The sequence below is a fragment of the Sminthopsis crassicaudata genome, chromosome 4 (assembly GCF_048593235.1).
Source record: "Sminthopsis crassicaudata isolate SCR6 chromosome 4, ASM4859323v1, whole genome shotgun sequence".
Classification (NCBI taxonomy): Eukaryota; Metazoa; Chordata; class Mammalia; order Dasyuromorphia; family Dasyuridae; genus Sminthopsis; species Sminthopsis crassicaudata.
Genome location: NC_133620.1, coordinates 102,469,273 through 102,487,411, shown reverse-complemented (window position 1 = coordinate 102,487,411; position 18,139 = coordinate 102,469,273). Strand labels below are relative to the sequence as shown.

The 18,139-nt window shown below is 36.0% G+C and overlaps 1 protein-coding gene across 1 annotated transcript in view; it reads left to right on the top strand.

Moving 5' to 3' along the window:
• The first annotated feature begins 577 nt into the window (after window positions 1-577).
• NUCKS1 (nuclear casein kinase and cyclin dependent kinase substrate 1) overlaps window positions 578-18,139 on the top strand; it is a 35,872-nt gene continuing 18,310 nt past the window's right edge. Inside the window, exon 1 of the mRNA XM_074308971.1 lies at window positions 578-833. Coding sequence (XP_074165072.1) covers window positions 817-833 — 17 coding nt within the window. The 5' untranslated portion in view covers window positions 578-816. The remainder of the gene's footprint in view (window positions 834-18,139) is intronic.

The window sequence follows — 18,139 nt, the reverse complement described above, 5'->3', positions numbered from 1 at the left end:
CGAAAGCGTAGGGAGTGGAAACAGGGTCTGATCTCCAAGAGGTCCCTCCAGTCCGAGGAGAGTTATGGGTCTCCTGGGGGGTGGGGCTCAAATCAGGGGAGGGGCTTGTGTATTTAAGGTCAATTTTTTTGAACCTATAGAAATTTCCCTCCAATTCCGAACCAGCCCCTTGTTGACGAATCTGCGGCCCCTCACATAGGACTTGGGCTTTGTAGAGCATGGAGACCACTGAAACAGAGAAGAAACGAGCCCGAATTTATCCGACATTAGGTCACCGTAAATGCCACGTAAATTCACTTCATCCATCTTTCCAGGGCACTGCTGAAGGCGAATCTGCTGCTCGTGAGTGGAGGCCGCGGCCAGGCGGCGTCCATTTTTGTTTTGCGGCCGTGCGCTCTCACAGTAACTTCGGGAAACAGGATCCCCCTCCCTTCGGAATGGGCGGAGCCTATAAGGGAGGATGGGCAGGACCAAGTCACCGTGATGATTCAAATAGGCCAACAGGCGAGACGCCTCGGGCGGGTGCCGCCAATGGTTGAGAGGGCAGGGGGCGGGGCGCAGGAGACCTAGCGGGGTAGGTTGCACGGCGGCTTTGGCGCATTTTCGGCTGGTTTGATTCATCCATTTTGAAGAGACGGGGGAGCGGGGGGCTCAGCAGATCCCGGGGGCCTGAAACCAGTAGCGGCGGAGCCTAAGAAGCTAGCGGCCCGGGCCTCGGCGGCCAAAGCAGCTCGGGGGGGGAGGGGCGCCCAGCGCGCGGGGTGGGGGGGGGGGCCTCGTCTCGGCTTCGCTGGAGGTCCGGTTTCGGCTGCGAACATGTCCCGGCCCGTCAGGTCAGTGCGGAGGGAGAGGCCGTTGCAGAAGCCAGGGTGCGGCAGCGGTGCTGGGCCGGGGAGGAAGAGAAGGGGGAAGAGGGTGGACTTGGGGCGGGGGAGTGTATATATTTGGGGGGTGTCTTGCAGGGCCGATTTCTCGCTGCGCGCCGCCGCTTCCCTCCGGAGGCCGGCGCGCTCCTCTGCGTGGGGGAGGGGCGGGGGGCCTGGCTGGCGCGCTGCAAGACCTAGGGGGGGTTGGGAGAGGAGGCGGCGGCGGCGCGCACGCGCGTGCCCCGGTGTCTACCCCTCCCGCTCCAATCTCGCGCAGCGCGGGTTGTCTCTGCTCCTGCGGCTTGGAGGGGCGGGGGCTCCCTAGCGCTAGCGAGAGAGCGTCGCCGCCGCTGCGGAGTGGGATGAATTGCTCCCAGTGCCGAGCCCTGAGGGAGGTGGGGGGGGGCGGGAGTAGGAAGCCAGCTCCCCCACCAGGCCCCACCCCCTTGGGTTGCTGTCCCAGACAGAGCCTGGAGTGGGAGGGCGGGAGTGTCACTGGTGAAGTCCTTTCTCGCCCTCCACTAGTGTTCCGCCCCCGTCGTCTCCCCACGCCTGCCGTGGGGGGCTTCGTCGTCTTTGGCGATGTTCTCGTCGTGGAGGCGTCGCCTTGGCCGGTCCCCCGGTCCCACCTCCGAGCTTGCTCGGTAGCCCCGCCCACCGCGCGGGGGCGGGGGCGGGAGAGACCCAATCTGCGTTTTCTTGTAGGCCCCTAAATGACAGTCCTGGGCGGTAGGCGCGGCCTGAAATGGTCACTTCCCCGTCCCTGGGCCGTCCCCTTAGTCTTCGACTCGAGCTTGTTGGCGGAGACCGTCGTAGGCCGAGCTTGGCCCCCGTCTCCCCTCCCTCCGCTCCTCCCCTCCCCCTCCCCAGGGGTGAGCATGTGTCGAATCGGCCCCGCCCCCTTTCCCCTAATGGCTTGGGAGCTGGTAAACTCGGTAATGCGTCCGGCCCCACGCATTCCCTGAATTTCGGCAACTTTACTGTTCTCCAGTAGATGGGAGGATCGCCCTTGTCACTTTGTGGTGGTGGTGAGGTGCCACTTTGAGGGGGAGTGGCTTTGTGAGACCTGACTGGAGCCTCCAAGAGGAGGTTGCACATGGAAGCTTAGTCTTCAGCACTGATGCAGACGGTTTGCAGGGGGACTGGTGTTTGGAGCATTATTCTTCCTGTGGTGGGAGGGGACACAGTGTCCCTGCTTCCGGCCATTGCTTAGTGTAAACTTTATGGAGAAAGCCCTTTTGCCATTCAGGTGGTAGCTGGAATGGGTTTTTAGACACTGCCACTTTAGCGTCTCATGCATTGCTGGCCTCCTTCCTCCCCATTTACCAAACAGCATTAACAAAAAATGGTAATGTATATTTGTTTTTAGGGTTTAGCATTGAATGATATTGGAGGGTGGGAGAGGAAATTAATTATATAAATTCATCAGTGCTCTTCTCTTTACTCCCTAGACCCTCCTCTCTTTCCCTCTTCCTTGATGCTGATGAGCTGTAACAGATTCCCGATGAAGAAAACTGAAATGCAGTTCCTACCAAATGGGCTCTCCTGCCTACTATCAAATGCAAGATATTTTTGATAATCCAAATCAAACAGTATCTTTGATAGAACAGCTGATGTTTGTTTTAGCTGGGTTATATATTTTATTATGTCCTGGAAGCACTTGCTACAGCTTCAAATGATCACTATTTGCTTATGGATTTTAAATTTTGCATTCCTAAGTAACTTGATTATGTTGTTAGTGATTTCTTATTTCTTATTCTTACCTGCCTGGGTTTATTTGTTCTCCCAAATTCAGATATTGGAACCAGAGCAGAACTTTATTACTCAAGAAGTTGGATTTTGCTTCCATCACATGAGGGTAAATATACAGAGCCCAGCTTAAACGTCAAATTTCTCTAGGTATAGGTGATACCTGCATCAGTTTTTCATTGTGCATTATGGAGATGTAAACTTAATTTTAAACTTTTTTTTATATGGCCTTAGCTGAACTTTTAACAGGCTTGTTTATATTGTCAGTTGGCTTTTTTTTTTTTAAGTGTCTCATCTGAAAATTTATAAATTCAAAAATCGCTCAATAAAAGAAGAATTTAGAGGATAAGGACTCAATACTTTGGGGTGTTTTTTGTTGTGTTTTTTTTTTCCCCAGTAAATGTTTAGACATTTATGACCAATAAAAAACTGAGAGAATATTCTTTGATTTTTCTTTTCCCCCAAGAAAGATACTTGCCCTCCCAAAGAAATCTTTTTAAGATATAATCATCTTTAGTGCAGATAGGTAAGTTTAGTTGTGTTCAGGAATAAAAGGCATCGATAACTTTGTTTTTAGGTAAAAATCAACAAGCCTTATATTGCAAAACCAGATAATATGGAATTAATGATTCTTTGCCCTTCATTGAAATGTTAGTGTGTTCTCCTCATGGTATGGTATAATAAATTCTGGGGGCTTTGTGTTTTATTTAGACTTTGAGTCTAAGTTCCTTAGCTTCTCTGTTAATATTAAATAAAATAGAAAATCTCTTCTGTTGAATTCCATGGTCATTGGTAGAAAGTTGTTCAGTCACATGCAACTCTTTGTGGTCCTGTGGGATCTTCTTGGCAAGGGTACTTTTCTTCTCTAGTGGATGGCAAACAGGTTTGTTTGTGACTTGCCCAGGATCATGCAACTAGTGTCTAAGGCCACATACTTTGGTAGAAAGTACTTCATTACTATTAATTCCTCTGTATGCTTGGGGGGTTGGAAAGGGAGAGAATGTTAGCAGAGGTTATAAATACTATTAGATAATATGTTCTTTCATATCTCTATGTATTGAACATTTTAAGAAGTCTCAATACCTCCCAAAAACTAGTATTTTAGGTCCTGTCCTTTTATAGCACCTAGCATACACAGTGCCCCATGAACACTTTAAAGTGCCTTTTTCTTGCACCCATTTGCAAGTTGTAAAATCTTTAGATTCACTTAGACCTTCACTTGATTTTACATAAGTGGAGGCTGAAACCCAGAGAGCCTTTAGAGTCAACTGTGGTCAGAGAGCTCGTTGTTGGTAGAATTTGGAATAGAATCTAGGTTTCTCAATGATCCTTTACCCATTCTGCTTCCCATTTATTAGTAATAACTGATGTTTGTTTCAACGTTTTAAAAAGTTCTTTTTTTAATTCATTATCTGATTTCATCCTTATCAAAACCCTGTGAGATAACAGAGAGAGTAGTCTCTGTTTAACAAATAAAAGCTAAAGTAGAGAAATTTCATGATTTGCTTGGACTAGAAAAATCATGGTCTTGGGAATCTGTGTGGTACTCTTTGCAATGACAGAGCACTTTGTTAAAGGAACATCAACCAATCTATTTGTCCTTTTCCATTGTCACATATCACAAACATAACACAACAGATTTGGCAGTTTGAGCAGTTCCTCTCAGACCTGAGGGCTTATGGTTATAAGGGAACTTTTGCTATTCTCTAGCTTAAATTTAAAACTTTGAGAGTAAGTTATGTGAAATAGAATTTAGAAAATATTGACTTTATCATACTTTACCCTTGGATTATGACTTACAAAATAATTCAAACTTTCTTCAAATTCTTAATTGCTCCCTTCAAAAGTAAGAATTTTGGTTAAGATTATCTAAAATAAAAATCCAACATGTTCTTACTAATCAAGAAACTGGCTTTTGAAACCATCTTTGAGTGAAAGCCAAAGAAAAAAGGGAAATTTGCTGAAGCTTGTAAGTACTGTAATGGAATTTATTGTGTTCAACATAAGATATTCTATAGGTATTTATTTCCACATATGAGTGACACTCTAACACTCCAGTATGATTCTAAATCTTAAGAGGCTATTTGAAAGATTCATACCAAGGTTATTTTGTAAATGGGCAGTAGATTGTTTCCTCATACTTATATTTCTTTCTCCAACCTCTTCATTATCGTTCTTTCCCCTAAAAACAAGATGCATAAAAAAAGAAAAATACTTTGAACCCTATTATCATTTAAGTACAAGTTTAATTCATGTAGAACTTGGGTAGGGGGGAATACTTGCCATTCATGGTCATAGTTTGATCTTTAAGAAACAGGCATTTTCTCCCTTGAAGTTCACTTACCTTGAAGTAGTAATTTTTAAAATTTTAAGTGAGCTATAGTTTGAATTAATATTAGAACATTTTTGATAATTCATAATTTCTGTGTGTGGAAATGCTATGCAAATATGGCATGTTCAGTTTTAATTTTTAATTTACTTTAATTGTGGGAAGGGAAAAACATTTTGAAGATAATACTTGCAAACTTCACAGGTGTCAAATGCTACCAAGGGGTATCTAGAGGAATTAAAGAAAGGTCAGCTATATTAAATTGTATTTTGATGAGCCATTGTCAATATTGAGTATGTTTTCTATATATTGACATTGGTTCTAACAAAATATTTTAGGAAAATTTGGCCCATTTTATATATAAATGATTTAATTTGTTCAACTTAGTTTTATTTTGTGTGTTTTTTTTTGTTTTTGTTTTTGTTTTTTAATATATATTTTCAGGAGATATTTAAGTACTGCAACCCAGGTCTTAGTCCTAACTCTTCTACTCACTAGGCCTCAGTTCTTTCAGATATAAATTTAGGAAGGGAGGGGTTTGATGTAGATGGCCCTTTTTTTTTTTTTTTTTTTTTTTTTTTTTTAATGGGTTGTATTGGGCAGCTTTGACATCTTTATTCTAATTTATCATGTCATAATTGTTGTTAGTTTAAAAAAAAAAAAGTTTGGCTTGGAATTTTTTTCACTAATATTTTGAGGAAAGAAAGCCAAGGGAATTTGTACTCACATATTCTTGACTTCCAAACTCAGCATCCAGTGAGGATATTTATGAACAATTGTAGTAGATTACAGTATTAACATTAAAAAGCATTATTCCTGATTTTTAAAAATTGCTCTTTTGTTGTTATACCATTTTTATTCCCAACTATATTCCTCTTTTCTATGATAAAAAAGAATAAAAAAGGTGGCACAGCATTACATACATCATCTAATACCATATATGCATTCCCCTTCTCCCTCTTTTCCCTGTCCCGCACCCCCAAAAAGGGGAGGGAGGTGCATTTTATCTTTTTTTCAGAAAGTAAACTTCATTACTATGTTTAGCCATTCCCCGTTGAATGGCATTTACTTTATTTCTGTTCTTTACTATTGCTAAAATACTGCTTTAGGTTTCTTGGTCTGTATGAGACTTATATCTGACTTCTTTGAGATACATGCTTAGTAATAGATTCTAGAGTTCAACATTTTAGTCTTTCTCCACATGATTGCACATTTTTCCCCTTAAAATAAAAACAAATTGAGTTTTTTAATTTACCAGAAAGTAGCTTTTCTAATTTAAGAGACATCATGATGGAAGGAAAGAACAGTGCACTAAGAGTTAGCAGTGAGTTCTAATTTCAGGTCTGAACATCACTTTTTTGGTAAAGTGAGAAAATTAGTTATGGTTCTACATAAAAAGAAAATAATATATTTTATACATGAAGCATTTTAGATAAAGGAATGTTTTCTTTCCTTAATACCTGTAGAACCAGCTGTGAAAACTGATGCAAATATTTTATTATAATTTTATTTTGTTACCTCAGTTTTCTTTGCCTTATAGATTAAAAAAAAAAATCCACTTTCAGTTGACACTACTTGGTTCTTTGAACTATTTTAAAATTCTTGTCCATCTGTTAAATAACAGAAAATTTTACAACCTGAAAAATAATAGAAGACTTGAGTATGTACCATGAATGTCCATATACATGTTTAAATAATAATTATCTTCAAAAGGGAAATAAGTAACTTACTGCATTCAAATCAACAAATATCTGTTATGTGTTAGGCATTGTTGATAAGGCCTGAGGATACAAAGACAAAAGTGGTCCCCTTCCTTCAGAGTTTATAATGTAATAAAGGGAGATAAGAACTGTACAAATAAGTTTTTTAGGATAAATGGGAGCAAATCTCAGGGAACACAATTGAATTAAAGGAAACTGGAAAAACCTCCTTACAAGAAGGTATAATTGTACTGAATACTTCAGGAAATTATTATTAGGGAGAGAATTTCACACTTGAGGAGATAAAATCAGGAAATAAGATCCTACACAGTTGTAGAAATATTGTAAGACATAATAAAGAGAATTAATAGAATTTATTCAATAGGGAGAGTGGGAGATATGTATGTCTTGTGTGAGAGAAGTTCAGATTAACACCTCGTTTAGTTTGAGTTTATATGATTGGGAGTGTGGTTGTACCCTCAAAAGTAGTAGGAAGGTTAGAAAGAGGAAAAGGATTTGCATTGGGGAGAGAAAGCATTCAGTTTTGGATGTGACTACTAGACATATAGTTCAAGATGCCCCAAAGGCTATATATAGCTTTAGGTAAGTCAGCTTATTTAATAGATACCAATTAAGCAAAGTACTGAGTTGGTCACTAAAGAAATAAAGTGAAAAATAGTTCCTACCCCAAGGAACTTAGAGTCGTGTTGAAATATGTATTTATGTGTGACTACATATATATGTACATATTGAAGTAAAAGTAGAAGATAATTTGAGGAGAGGCAAATTTGAGAGAGCAAAGATAAGTTGTATTGGGAAAAGCCCCTATGTTAGATGCTACTTGAGCTTAACTTTGAAAGAAACTCAGTATTCTGAGAGGTGGAGGTAAAAGATTATGTGTATAGCATGTAGGACAACCACCTATACAAAGGCATGGGCTAGGAAATAAAGTGCTAAAGTTTGAGGGGACGAGTACAGGCAGTCCTTGGGCAGTAACAGGCTGTGTGGAGAGGAATGAGCCTACCAAAATAGGCTTGACTATACATCCTTAAACCAAGTGTGTATTTATCATAGAGACTATCTTCAGCTACAGAAGCATTCTGGAATAGGAAAATGATGCTTTTTAGACTCTGTATTCTATAGTAGATGTAACAGTTTAAAGAAAATCTGAACTATGGAGTGTGCTTCTGATTGTAAGATAACTAATGATACTGCCTCTTTCATTCTTTTGGGTTTACTTTTTTATGTTTGATCCGTTTGGTACCTCTTACCATTTGCCAATTCCTTACCTTCCTTAAAAGCAAAGAAAAAGCAATTAATCCATATGCAGTCCAAAAATTCTTAACTTAAAAAGTATCTCATAATTTTTTTAAGAGCAAAATTTAGATATTGTGCACTAATATTCCTAATACTGTTTTCATTTAGTCATTGGATAGTTCTACTGATTAGCTTTCTTTTGCATCATTTCTTACAAATCTTTCTCTTTCTGAATTGCTCATACTAAGTCTTCTCTCTTAGAAAAATGTTCCTTTCAATTGATAAACTTATTTTTATATCACCTATATTTCTGAACATAATTCTTCTCTCCTTTCAGCATGCACTCTTCCCTTTCCCTTTTACCAACCTTTCTTCTTCTTTCCTTTCCCCCTATTTCTCTCTTTCCCCCCACTTGCAAACTTGTGACTGAAAAGAAGAAAAAAACATGGTTCACATCTTGAGGAATCTGACCTCACTGCCTCATACTTATATGATTGTCATAATTACATTTATGAGCACCAAAAAGTCTCCTGACTACTATGGCCCCCACAATATTCTAATACAAACTCTTAGGATTTAAAGATATAGAACTAGCATGTGAAAGAACCACATGATGTCCAAAAGCCTTAATTATCCTTGATTCCAGATATTCTTTAGTGTTTTGTTTTTTTTTTGTTTTTTTTTTTTTAATTGGGTATGCTCAAATCACTTCTTTGCTTTCAGAAGTCCCTGAGAAATTGCAGTCATAATGAACATTTCTTTTCTATATATCCTAGATCAAGGTTTAGAGTTAGATCTTAGAGATTAGCTAGTTCAATCTTCTTTATGGTAGTAATGACTTTATAGTGGTTAGAAGTAGCTGTTTAACCAAATCCTTTGCTGGTTTTTATTTTACTTTATGAAATAACTTATGATTCCTTTGGGTCTTTTCTTTGAGACGGTGACAAGCTCCTTCTCATCAATGCCTAGCATATGCTGGCTACCAAATACTTAATTTTGCTGCAGCATTAGAGTTAAAATTTAATGTAGCTTAAATTTTACTTATTTAGGGGTCTTGATATGAGATAGAGAAGCTTGGGAAATGATTGATTTAGAAATAAGCTTTATCTTGTAAATGAGGCTAGTATTTACACAGCTGTAGGAATAGGATTTCCAAGTTGATACAGGAATTATAAACTAGAAAAATGTCAAAACTAGATAATCTAAGAGCAGTTTTATTCATTCACATTCTTTATTTCTCCTTATTACACAGCCTTTTAATTCATTTCTTATGTTGTAGTCTTCATACTTGGGTTTTAGCTTTTTATGTCAATATTACTTCAATACTCCAATAGATCTGTGATTTTGTAGATGTTCTTCTGAGTACCTCAGAATGAAAGAAAGTTGGCTCCGGATTTGCAAATACCATAGCTGCTATGGAGTCATACTCTACAAGGCTTTAACACACTGGACAAGTTTTGAGTGTGATCTAGCAGCAAACTGTTTCTGAGGATCTGGTTATCTAAGCAGAGAAAATCATCAGCAGTAGGCTGGGCACTTAATAATAAAAAGTCTGAGTTTAAATCTCATGATGATTTTTTTCTCTAGGTAAACATCTTAGTTCCTTTAATTGATTTTCTTATGGCATAGGTGTCCATCTCCTGTCCAGAGCTTAGTAAAGTATGGACCGTGTTTAAGAATATAAATTAAAGGGGACAGAGAGGTGATATAGTGGATAGAGCACTAGTCCTGAAGTCAAGAGATCCTGAGTTCAAATGTGGCTTCAGACATTTAACACTTCCTAGCTATGTGACCCTGGGCAAGTCACTTAACCCCAACTACCTCAGCAAAAAACAAACAAGAATATAAATTAAAATACAGCATTATGATTATTTGTGGTTTTTAAAGACCCTAAAGTGGTTTGTAGGATCTTTTCTATTTGAGTTGGATACCACAGTCTTAGGGCATGACCATCTTCAGTATCTTGAGTTATAGTAGTCCTCTGACAATGATACAGTAGGAAAAATACTGGTTTTGAATCAGAGAATATGAGTTCAGTTCCAGAGTTATTTATGAGCTTAATGAGTAACTTCAGCTCTTAGGGCCTCAGTTTCCTCTTTTGTAGAATGAAGGGGTTGCACTAGATGATCTCTAATATACCAACCAATTCTAAATCTATGATCCAGTGATTGGTTTTTGTTACTGTTTTTGTTTTATTTTGTTTAAGCTTGTTATAATAGTGTGACTTGTTGTTTTTCTCCTTCAAAAACATTTTCATGAGTTGAAGTTTCAACTCATGAGAGTTGTTTTAGTTTTCATTTATCTTATTAGAGATTTAGATAATTCTTTCCTAGCTTTTTTGGGTGGCGGGAGGGGGAAACAATTCCTTTTTTGTATCTTTAGAATGCTCACTTGTTTGGGAATAACTTTTATATATTTACTGGAAAGTTTTCTTCCTAGTTAACTATTGAAATTCATGTAAATACTTCTTCCTTGTAAGAAATCAAAACCTATTTTATGTAAAAAATTATGAAAAAATTTTCTCTTCACCAGAATTGTAAAAAAAGTATCTTTTTTTCCCCCCTAACAATGTATATTTATCTCATACCATTTGTAGCTTATTTGTGGTATATGAAATAAGATGTTAGTCTGATTCTAAGGTCCTTTAATCTGCTCTCTGGTTTTCCTTTTTTTTTTTTTTTTTTAATTGTGTCAATCATTCTTGAATAACCTAATTTGTTGAATCAGTAATGGCTATATATTTCGCTCAATCAAAAAGATTGAGACCTCTGGTCCAATGTTTTCATTTTACCATTAAATGATCCTGGTACCGAGAGATCAAATGACCTGTTAACTGTCACAGAGCTAATAAAACGACAAAACTCAGAACCAATATTTTGAACCAGGTCTTCTCATTCAGAATCCATCATTCTATCCTTTGATTTAGTGAGGACTATTAATATTTGGTGTTCCTTATCCATTGTCTGTTTCTAGATTAAGTACAATTATTTATTCCACAATTTTCATAAAAATATTTTCAATAGCAAAGGCACTTTGAGTTTCTGCCTACATAAATGAAACTGGTTTACAAAATAATCTTTTTCACTACAAAATAAATTAATTGGACTGCGTATATTAGAAGAAAAATGTTTAATTGCATTGATGCATTTGTTTATTTTGACACAGCATCTAGAACAAACTATTTGATTCACATAGAATGTAAAACTGAAGTTGCTTTTTTTTTTTTTTTTTTTAAATCAGTAAAATCTTTTCTTTTTTTTTCTTTCCTTCTTATCTCCTCCTCCTCCCATGGTATAAAAAAGGGGGGGGGGAATCAAACCTCTATTAGAAACATAGTCATTCAAAACATTTCCCCATTGATTATGAACCCCAAAACAGCAATCTGTACTCCAAATCTGTCATCTTTTTCTCTAAAGGTAAATAATATGTTTTATCATGAGATCTCTGAAATCATGATTGCATATTGATATTGATCAGAGTTTTAAAATAAAAGTGTTGGTTTTTTCCTCCAAAGTTTTGTCTTTATGATGTTGTTTTTGTATTAATTATTCTACTGGTTTGACTTATTTCATTCTCTATTGCCTCTTTTATAACATTTCACTCTTATTACCCATTCTTGAACCTTAACACTCTTATATTTTACATCCTCTCTTATATATTCTATTATCTGGTGATATTGGTTTCCTTGCTTTTTCTTGAGCAAGACACTATCTTCAGACTAGGGACATTTTCAGTGGTTGTACCTAATACGTGGAATTCTCTCCCTTCTCATCTATGCCTTTTGACCTTCTTAGCTTCCTCAAGTTCCAACTCAGCTTCTGCAAGAAACCTTACCTAATTTTCCTTAATTCTGGTGCCTTTTCTTGATTATCTCCTGTTTATTTTTAATGTATTAGCTTACTTATATGTAGTTATTTTCATTTTGTCTCCACCCATTAGACCAAACTCCTTAAGAGCAAGAACTGTATTTTGACTTAATTTGTAATTTGTCTGACAAGTAATAGGGACTTAAATTTTTATTGATTACAATTGGTTCATTTAAGTCTTCCCAGCTTTGTCTTTATCTTTTCCCTTCATTATTACCTAAAGCAACTCTTTTTTTAAAAAACTTAATAGTATTTTTCTAATTGCATGTAAAGATAATTTTTCAACATTGATTTTTGTAAAATTTTGAATTCTGAATTTTTTTCTCTTTCCTTCCCTCTCCCCAAGACAGTAAGTAATCTGATATAAGTTATACATGTATAATCATTTTAATCATTCCCATATTAATCATGTTGTGAAAGAAAAGGGAAAAGCCACAAGAAAAAAACAGAACAAAATAAAAAGGCAAAAATAGTATGCTTCAGTTCATATTCACTCCCCATGGTTCTTTCTCTCTGAATGTGGATAGCATTTTCCACCCCAAATTATTGGAATTGTCTTGGACCATTTTACTGCTGAGAAGAGCTAAATCTATTGTAGTTGATCATCCCATCATCTTGTTACCGTGTACAATGTTCTCCTAATTCTGCACACTTTATTCAGCACCAACTCATGTAAGTAAGTCTTTCCAGGCTCTTTTAAAATCAGCCTGCTTATCATTTCTTATAGAATAATAATATTCCATTATATGCACATATCATTATTTATTCAACCATACCCCAGTTGATGGACATCTATTCAATTTCCAGTTTCTCACCACCACAAAATGAACAGCTACAAACAGTTTTGTAATGTGGGTCCTTTTCCTCTCATGATCTTTTTGGAATATAAACCCAGTAGTGATACTGCTAGATCAAAGGGATATGCACAGTTTTATAGTCCTTTTGGGCATAGTTTCAAATTGTAGAGTAGGGCTTCTTAAAGTTTTCACCTAAGACAGTTTGCATGACTGACCCCAGATATATGGATATATAAAATAGGTATACAATTAAAAATTTACTGATAACTAAAAGTTACAAGACCACCTATGGGATTGAAAATCACAGTTTAAGAAGATGGAACTTAGAACAATGACGTTCTCTCATATTCATATAATTCATTTATTTGGTTGATAAGTATTTCCTTAATTTTCAATTCTTTACCATCACAAAAAAGAGCTACTATGAATTTTTGTGTAATGGTGGATCTTTTTCCTCTTTATTCTCTTGGAGAATATAGATCAAATGTTAGGAATCAATGAGTGTGTACAATTCAATTTTTTGAGCAAATGTTCTAAATTGCATCCCAGACTGTACCTTAATGTACCTATTTTCCTTTTGTATTTGTCATTTATCCTTTTTTGTCACCTTTACTGGATGGATATGAGATGGAACTTTGGGACTGTTTTAATTTATATTTCTCTAATGAATGATTGAGAAGTATTTGTTTTTCCCATATTGTCTTGATGTCTTAGATTTCTTCTGAAAAGTACCTGTTCTCATATATATAGCTATTTATCAATATCAATTGGGGAATGACTTTTTTTATGCATTTGGATAAGTTCCCTATTTTAGAGGTGGCAAACATAGGGCCATTTTATGCTTACTAACTACACTGCTGGATATAGCCTGAACCAGATTTAAAATATTCAACAAATTAAAATACAATAAATCTTAAATCGTTGTGTAACCCACAGTGATCCTGACAAATGGATGAATAGACTCTAACAACAAAAATTGCTATTTTAGTTTAACATCACTGATTTGTAATCTTAGAAATGAGCAAGTTGTTAACCTCTTATCTGCTTTTCTGAAGTCTCTTATAATTCCAAAATTCTATGACTGTAAGGATTCATTTCCTTTGCATCATTTCTGTACCTTTGTTGTTGTTTAAAACTTGGTCAAAGACAAAAATACAAAGAATGGCTGCCATTCTAAAATAGGCTTTCTTTTTTTTTTTTTTTTTTTTTTTTTTTTTTTTAGTTTATACATGTACATTCACTTTTTTACATATTTCCCTGACTCATATTGGGAGAGAAAAATAAGAACAAAAAGGAAAAAATGTGAAAATAATATGTGTTGATCTATATCAGTGGTCCTCAAACTTTTCACTGTCCCTCAGACTGTTGGAGGGCCGGACTATAGTAAAAACAAAAATTCACTCTCTATCTCTGCCCCTCAGCCCATTTGCCATAACCGGTGGACTGCATCTGGCCCAAGGGCCGAAGTTTGAGAACCTCTGATCTACATTGTTCTCATAGTTCTCCCCCTGGATGTGGATAGCATTTTCCATCACAAGTCTATTGAAATAGCCTTGAGTCACCTCATTGTTGAAAAGAGCCAAATTCATCACACTTATTACTATACATTATGTTTTCTTGGTTCTGCTCACTTCATTCAGCATCAGTTCATATAAGTCTCTCCAGGCCTCTGTGAAATCATCCTGCTTATCATTTCTTATAGAACTTATAATCCATAACATTCATATATCATAACTTAATTATATAATAACTTAATGAGCCATTCCTCAACATCTCAATTTCCAGTTTCTTGCTACTACAAAAAAAAAAAAAAAAAAAAAAAAAAAAAGCTGCTAAAAACATTTTGTCACATGTGGGTGGGTCCCTTTCCCTCCTTTAAGATCTCTTTGGGATTACAAACCCAGTAAAGACATTGCTGAATCAAAGGATATACACAATTTGATAGTCCTTTGACCATAGTTCCAAATTGTTCTCTAGAATGGTTGAATCAGTTCACAACTCCACCAACGATGCATTAGTGTCATAGTTTTCCCACATCCTAACATTATAACATATCTTTTCCTATTATCTTAGCCAATCTATGAGTTGTGTAGTGATATCTTAGAGTTTTCTTAATTTGCATTTCTCTAATGATTTTAGAGCATTTTTCATATGACTATAAATGGCTTTAATTTTTTCATCAGAAAATTCATATCCTTTGACCATTTAGCAATCCGGAAATGGCTTGTAGTCTTATAAATTTGACTTAGTTCTGTATATATTTTAGAAATGATGCCTTTATCAGAAATACTAGCTATAAAAAGTTTCCCAGCTTTGTGCTTCCCGTATAATCTTGGCTGCATTGGTTTTGTAATTTAATATAATCAAAATTATCCAATTTGCATGTCATACTGTTATCTATTTTTTGTTTAATCATAAATTCCTCCCATTTCCAAAGATCTGAGAAATAAACTATCCCTTGTTTTCCTAATTTGCTTATACTTTACACTTAAGTCATGTACCCATTTTGAACTTATTTTGGTAGGATATGTGAGGTGTAGGTCTATGCCAAGTTTCTGACATACTATTTTCCAGTTTTCCCAGCAATTTTTGTCAAATAGTTCTTATCCCAGAAGCTGGAGTTTTGGGTTATCAAACAGTAGATTAGTATAATCTGTTTTTGTTCTTTCTAATTATATATATACCTTCTATAAAAATCAGTATTCTTCTGTATGAGATAATGAGAAATCACATTAGCATAAAGTTTACTAGTCCCTAATCCAGAGAATTGAAGTACACTTTTTATGGAAAAATCTTTTTTAAAAAAATTTAGAGGCCATAGTTTTTTAATTTAATTTTTTTTTTTGTATGTATTATCATGCTTGTAGGATAGGTAAGTTAAAATGATTCTTGTGTGCAGAGGAACATTAATGTTAGTTAGAATTCTGGAATGGTCTGTTTACCAAAAATAGAGCTACTATTAACTTTTATACTTAGTGTTGATTTCATCCTTCAGATGGTAGAACACTAAAGAAGGGAAAATTCTGTCTTTCATTTTTCACTCATAAGGAGAGACTCATTGCTGGAATGAAAGTCATAAAAAATGTTTGGGGGAAATGATCATCATTTCTGCAAAATTTCTGAAAAGGAGAGGAAAACCAGACAATATTCTGCCATACACCCCAGACTTGAGAAGGGAGCAGATTTGAGAGTCCAGAAGAAAGAGAGAATCTATCATATGAACTAAAAATTCTATAGGACAACACAACCCAGAGACTTGTGAGTCAGGAATAAAGGAGTCCCACTCTATGTGCGTCATATTAGCCAGACTTCATGTGAAATACAATTTTTGTGTTTTTTTGGAAAGTTACATTGGTACATTGAAGTGTCAAGTGAGGGATAGCCAAGATAATGAAGGATCTTAAATTCATGAAACTTGAGTTATTTGAAAATTAGAAGGTTATTTATTTTCTTTTCTCACTTATATGTAAAAATAATTTAATTTTTTTAAAATGAAAATCTGAGGTCCATTTCATTAGAGGCGACCATGGACCCTTTAATAAATTGCATTGACTTAGAGCTCTGCCTCAAGTGTTTTTTTGTTTTGTTTTGTTTTTTTAATTCATTGCAAGTTGGACAATTTTGAAACTCTATATTAGAGAAATGCAAGTTAAAACAATCCCTAGATACCACTTCACACTTATCATATTAGCTAATATAACAGAAATGCAAAATGACAGATATTGGAGATGTAGAAAAATCAGGACACTATGTGTGGAGGTGTTAATTGATGCAACCATTCTGGAGAACAGTTCTGAACTACATTGAAAACTATGCATACATGCCAGAAAAATCAAAGGAAATGGAAAAGAACCTATATGTACAAAAATATAGCAGCTCTAATGTTAAAGATGAAAACTTCAGTTGGGGAATAGCTAAGCAAATTGTGTGAAATCAGATTGATTCTGTGTCTTTAAAATTGCTCCTGTTTACAATAAATTGATTGTTTTTCCTGTTATTGCCTAAATCATGGTGTTTTGTCTCTGAACTTAGACCAGAAATTCAGTTGGCCTGCAATGAGTTAAGTTTAGAAATCTAATTTTCTTACTAATATTCCCTATTCTATTCTTGCCTCAAGGAAATCTGTTATCTTTAAGGGATGTGGGTAAACACTAGAGAAGTCTGATCTAGTATTTTTACAATCTTAGGTTATCTTTCAAGAATGCCTGGTTTATTATCCAAAATCGTCTGAGCACTATCTCTAACTTTGCAAAGTAATCTCAAATACTGAACTTTTGTAAGGAGGGGGTTGTTGTTAATCCCTTCCCAATTTCAAATCAGTCATATCGTTTCCTATACCTTAGCTCTCTAACCATAGTAATTTAGCCAGTTGTGATGTTGAGCTCTTTTAACCAATGATAACTTGCTTCCTGCCTATGATATCCTATTCTTGCTTTGCACTCCCAAAATTATAAGAGAGCTGTGTCAGCCTCATTCAGGATCTTAGTTTTGCTAAGAAAACTGAGATCCTATTTATTGTCAAATTTATGCCTCAATCTACCTTTAACTATTAAATATGATATATGATTTATAGTTAACACTTTCTATGATGGCCAAGAATTGGAAGCCAAGGTGGTGTCCATCAATTGGGGAAAAACCGAACAAGTTATGTGGGATGGAATTTTATTGAAATACTATATAAGCAGGTAAGCAGGATAGTTTCAGAAAAACATGAAAAGACCTATATGAATTGATGTAAAGTGAAATCAGCAGAACCAGGACAACACTGTATAAAATAGCAGTATTATATCATGATCAACTGTGAATGATTTTGCTGTTCTCAGCAATACAGTGATTCAAGAATTCCAAAGGATTTAGTGTGAAAATGATCTCTATCTCTAGAGAAAGAACTGCTGGAGTCTAAATGCAGATTGAAGCGTTCTTTTTTTTATGTTGGGGGTTTTTTTTGTGGTCTATTTTTCTTTTGTCTATTCTTTTTTGTAATATGGAAATGCATTTCATGTGACTGTACATGTATAATCTTTATCAGATTGCTTGCCACCTTATAGAGGGGGAAGAAAATTTAGAACTAGGTTTTTTTGTTTTGTTGATTCTCTAGGACTCCAAATATACCACCAAATTTTCTGTAAAGAGTAATAATAGTAATAAAGAGTTTTGTTTTCCTCATTTTATTCCTTCATTTTCTTTTCTTCTCTTGTTGCTATAACTAGCATTTTAGTATGGTATTGAATACTAGTGATAATAATGGGCATCTTTGCTTCAAGCTATGACTTCAGGAAACAAAATATCTAGTTTCATATTTTGAAGGACTGTCACATGAAGGAACAGTTTGAATTTTTTCTTTCTCCCTAGAACACAGAATCAGGAATGTTGTGGTGGATTTAGGCTTAAAGTCAGGGATATCTTCACAATTGGAGCTATCCCAAAGTGGGAATGGGCTCTTTAGGAAGTAGCAAGTTATTCTTTGTCAAAAGTCAGAACAAAGTTTGAAGGAATACTTGTGGGGAGTTCCATTTAATTTTTTTTTTTTTAACCAACTAACAGGCATTATTTTCTCTTCCTCTTAATTGAAAAA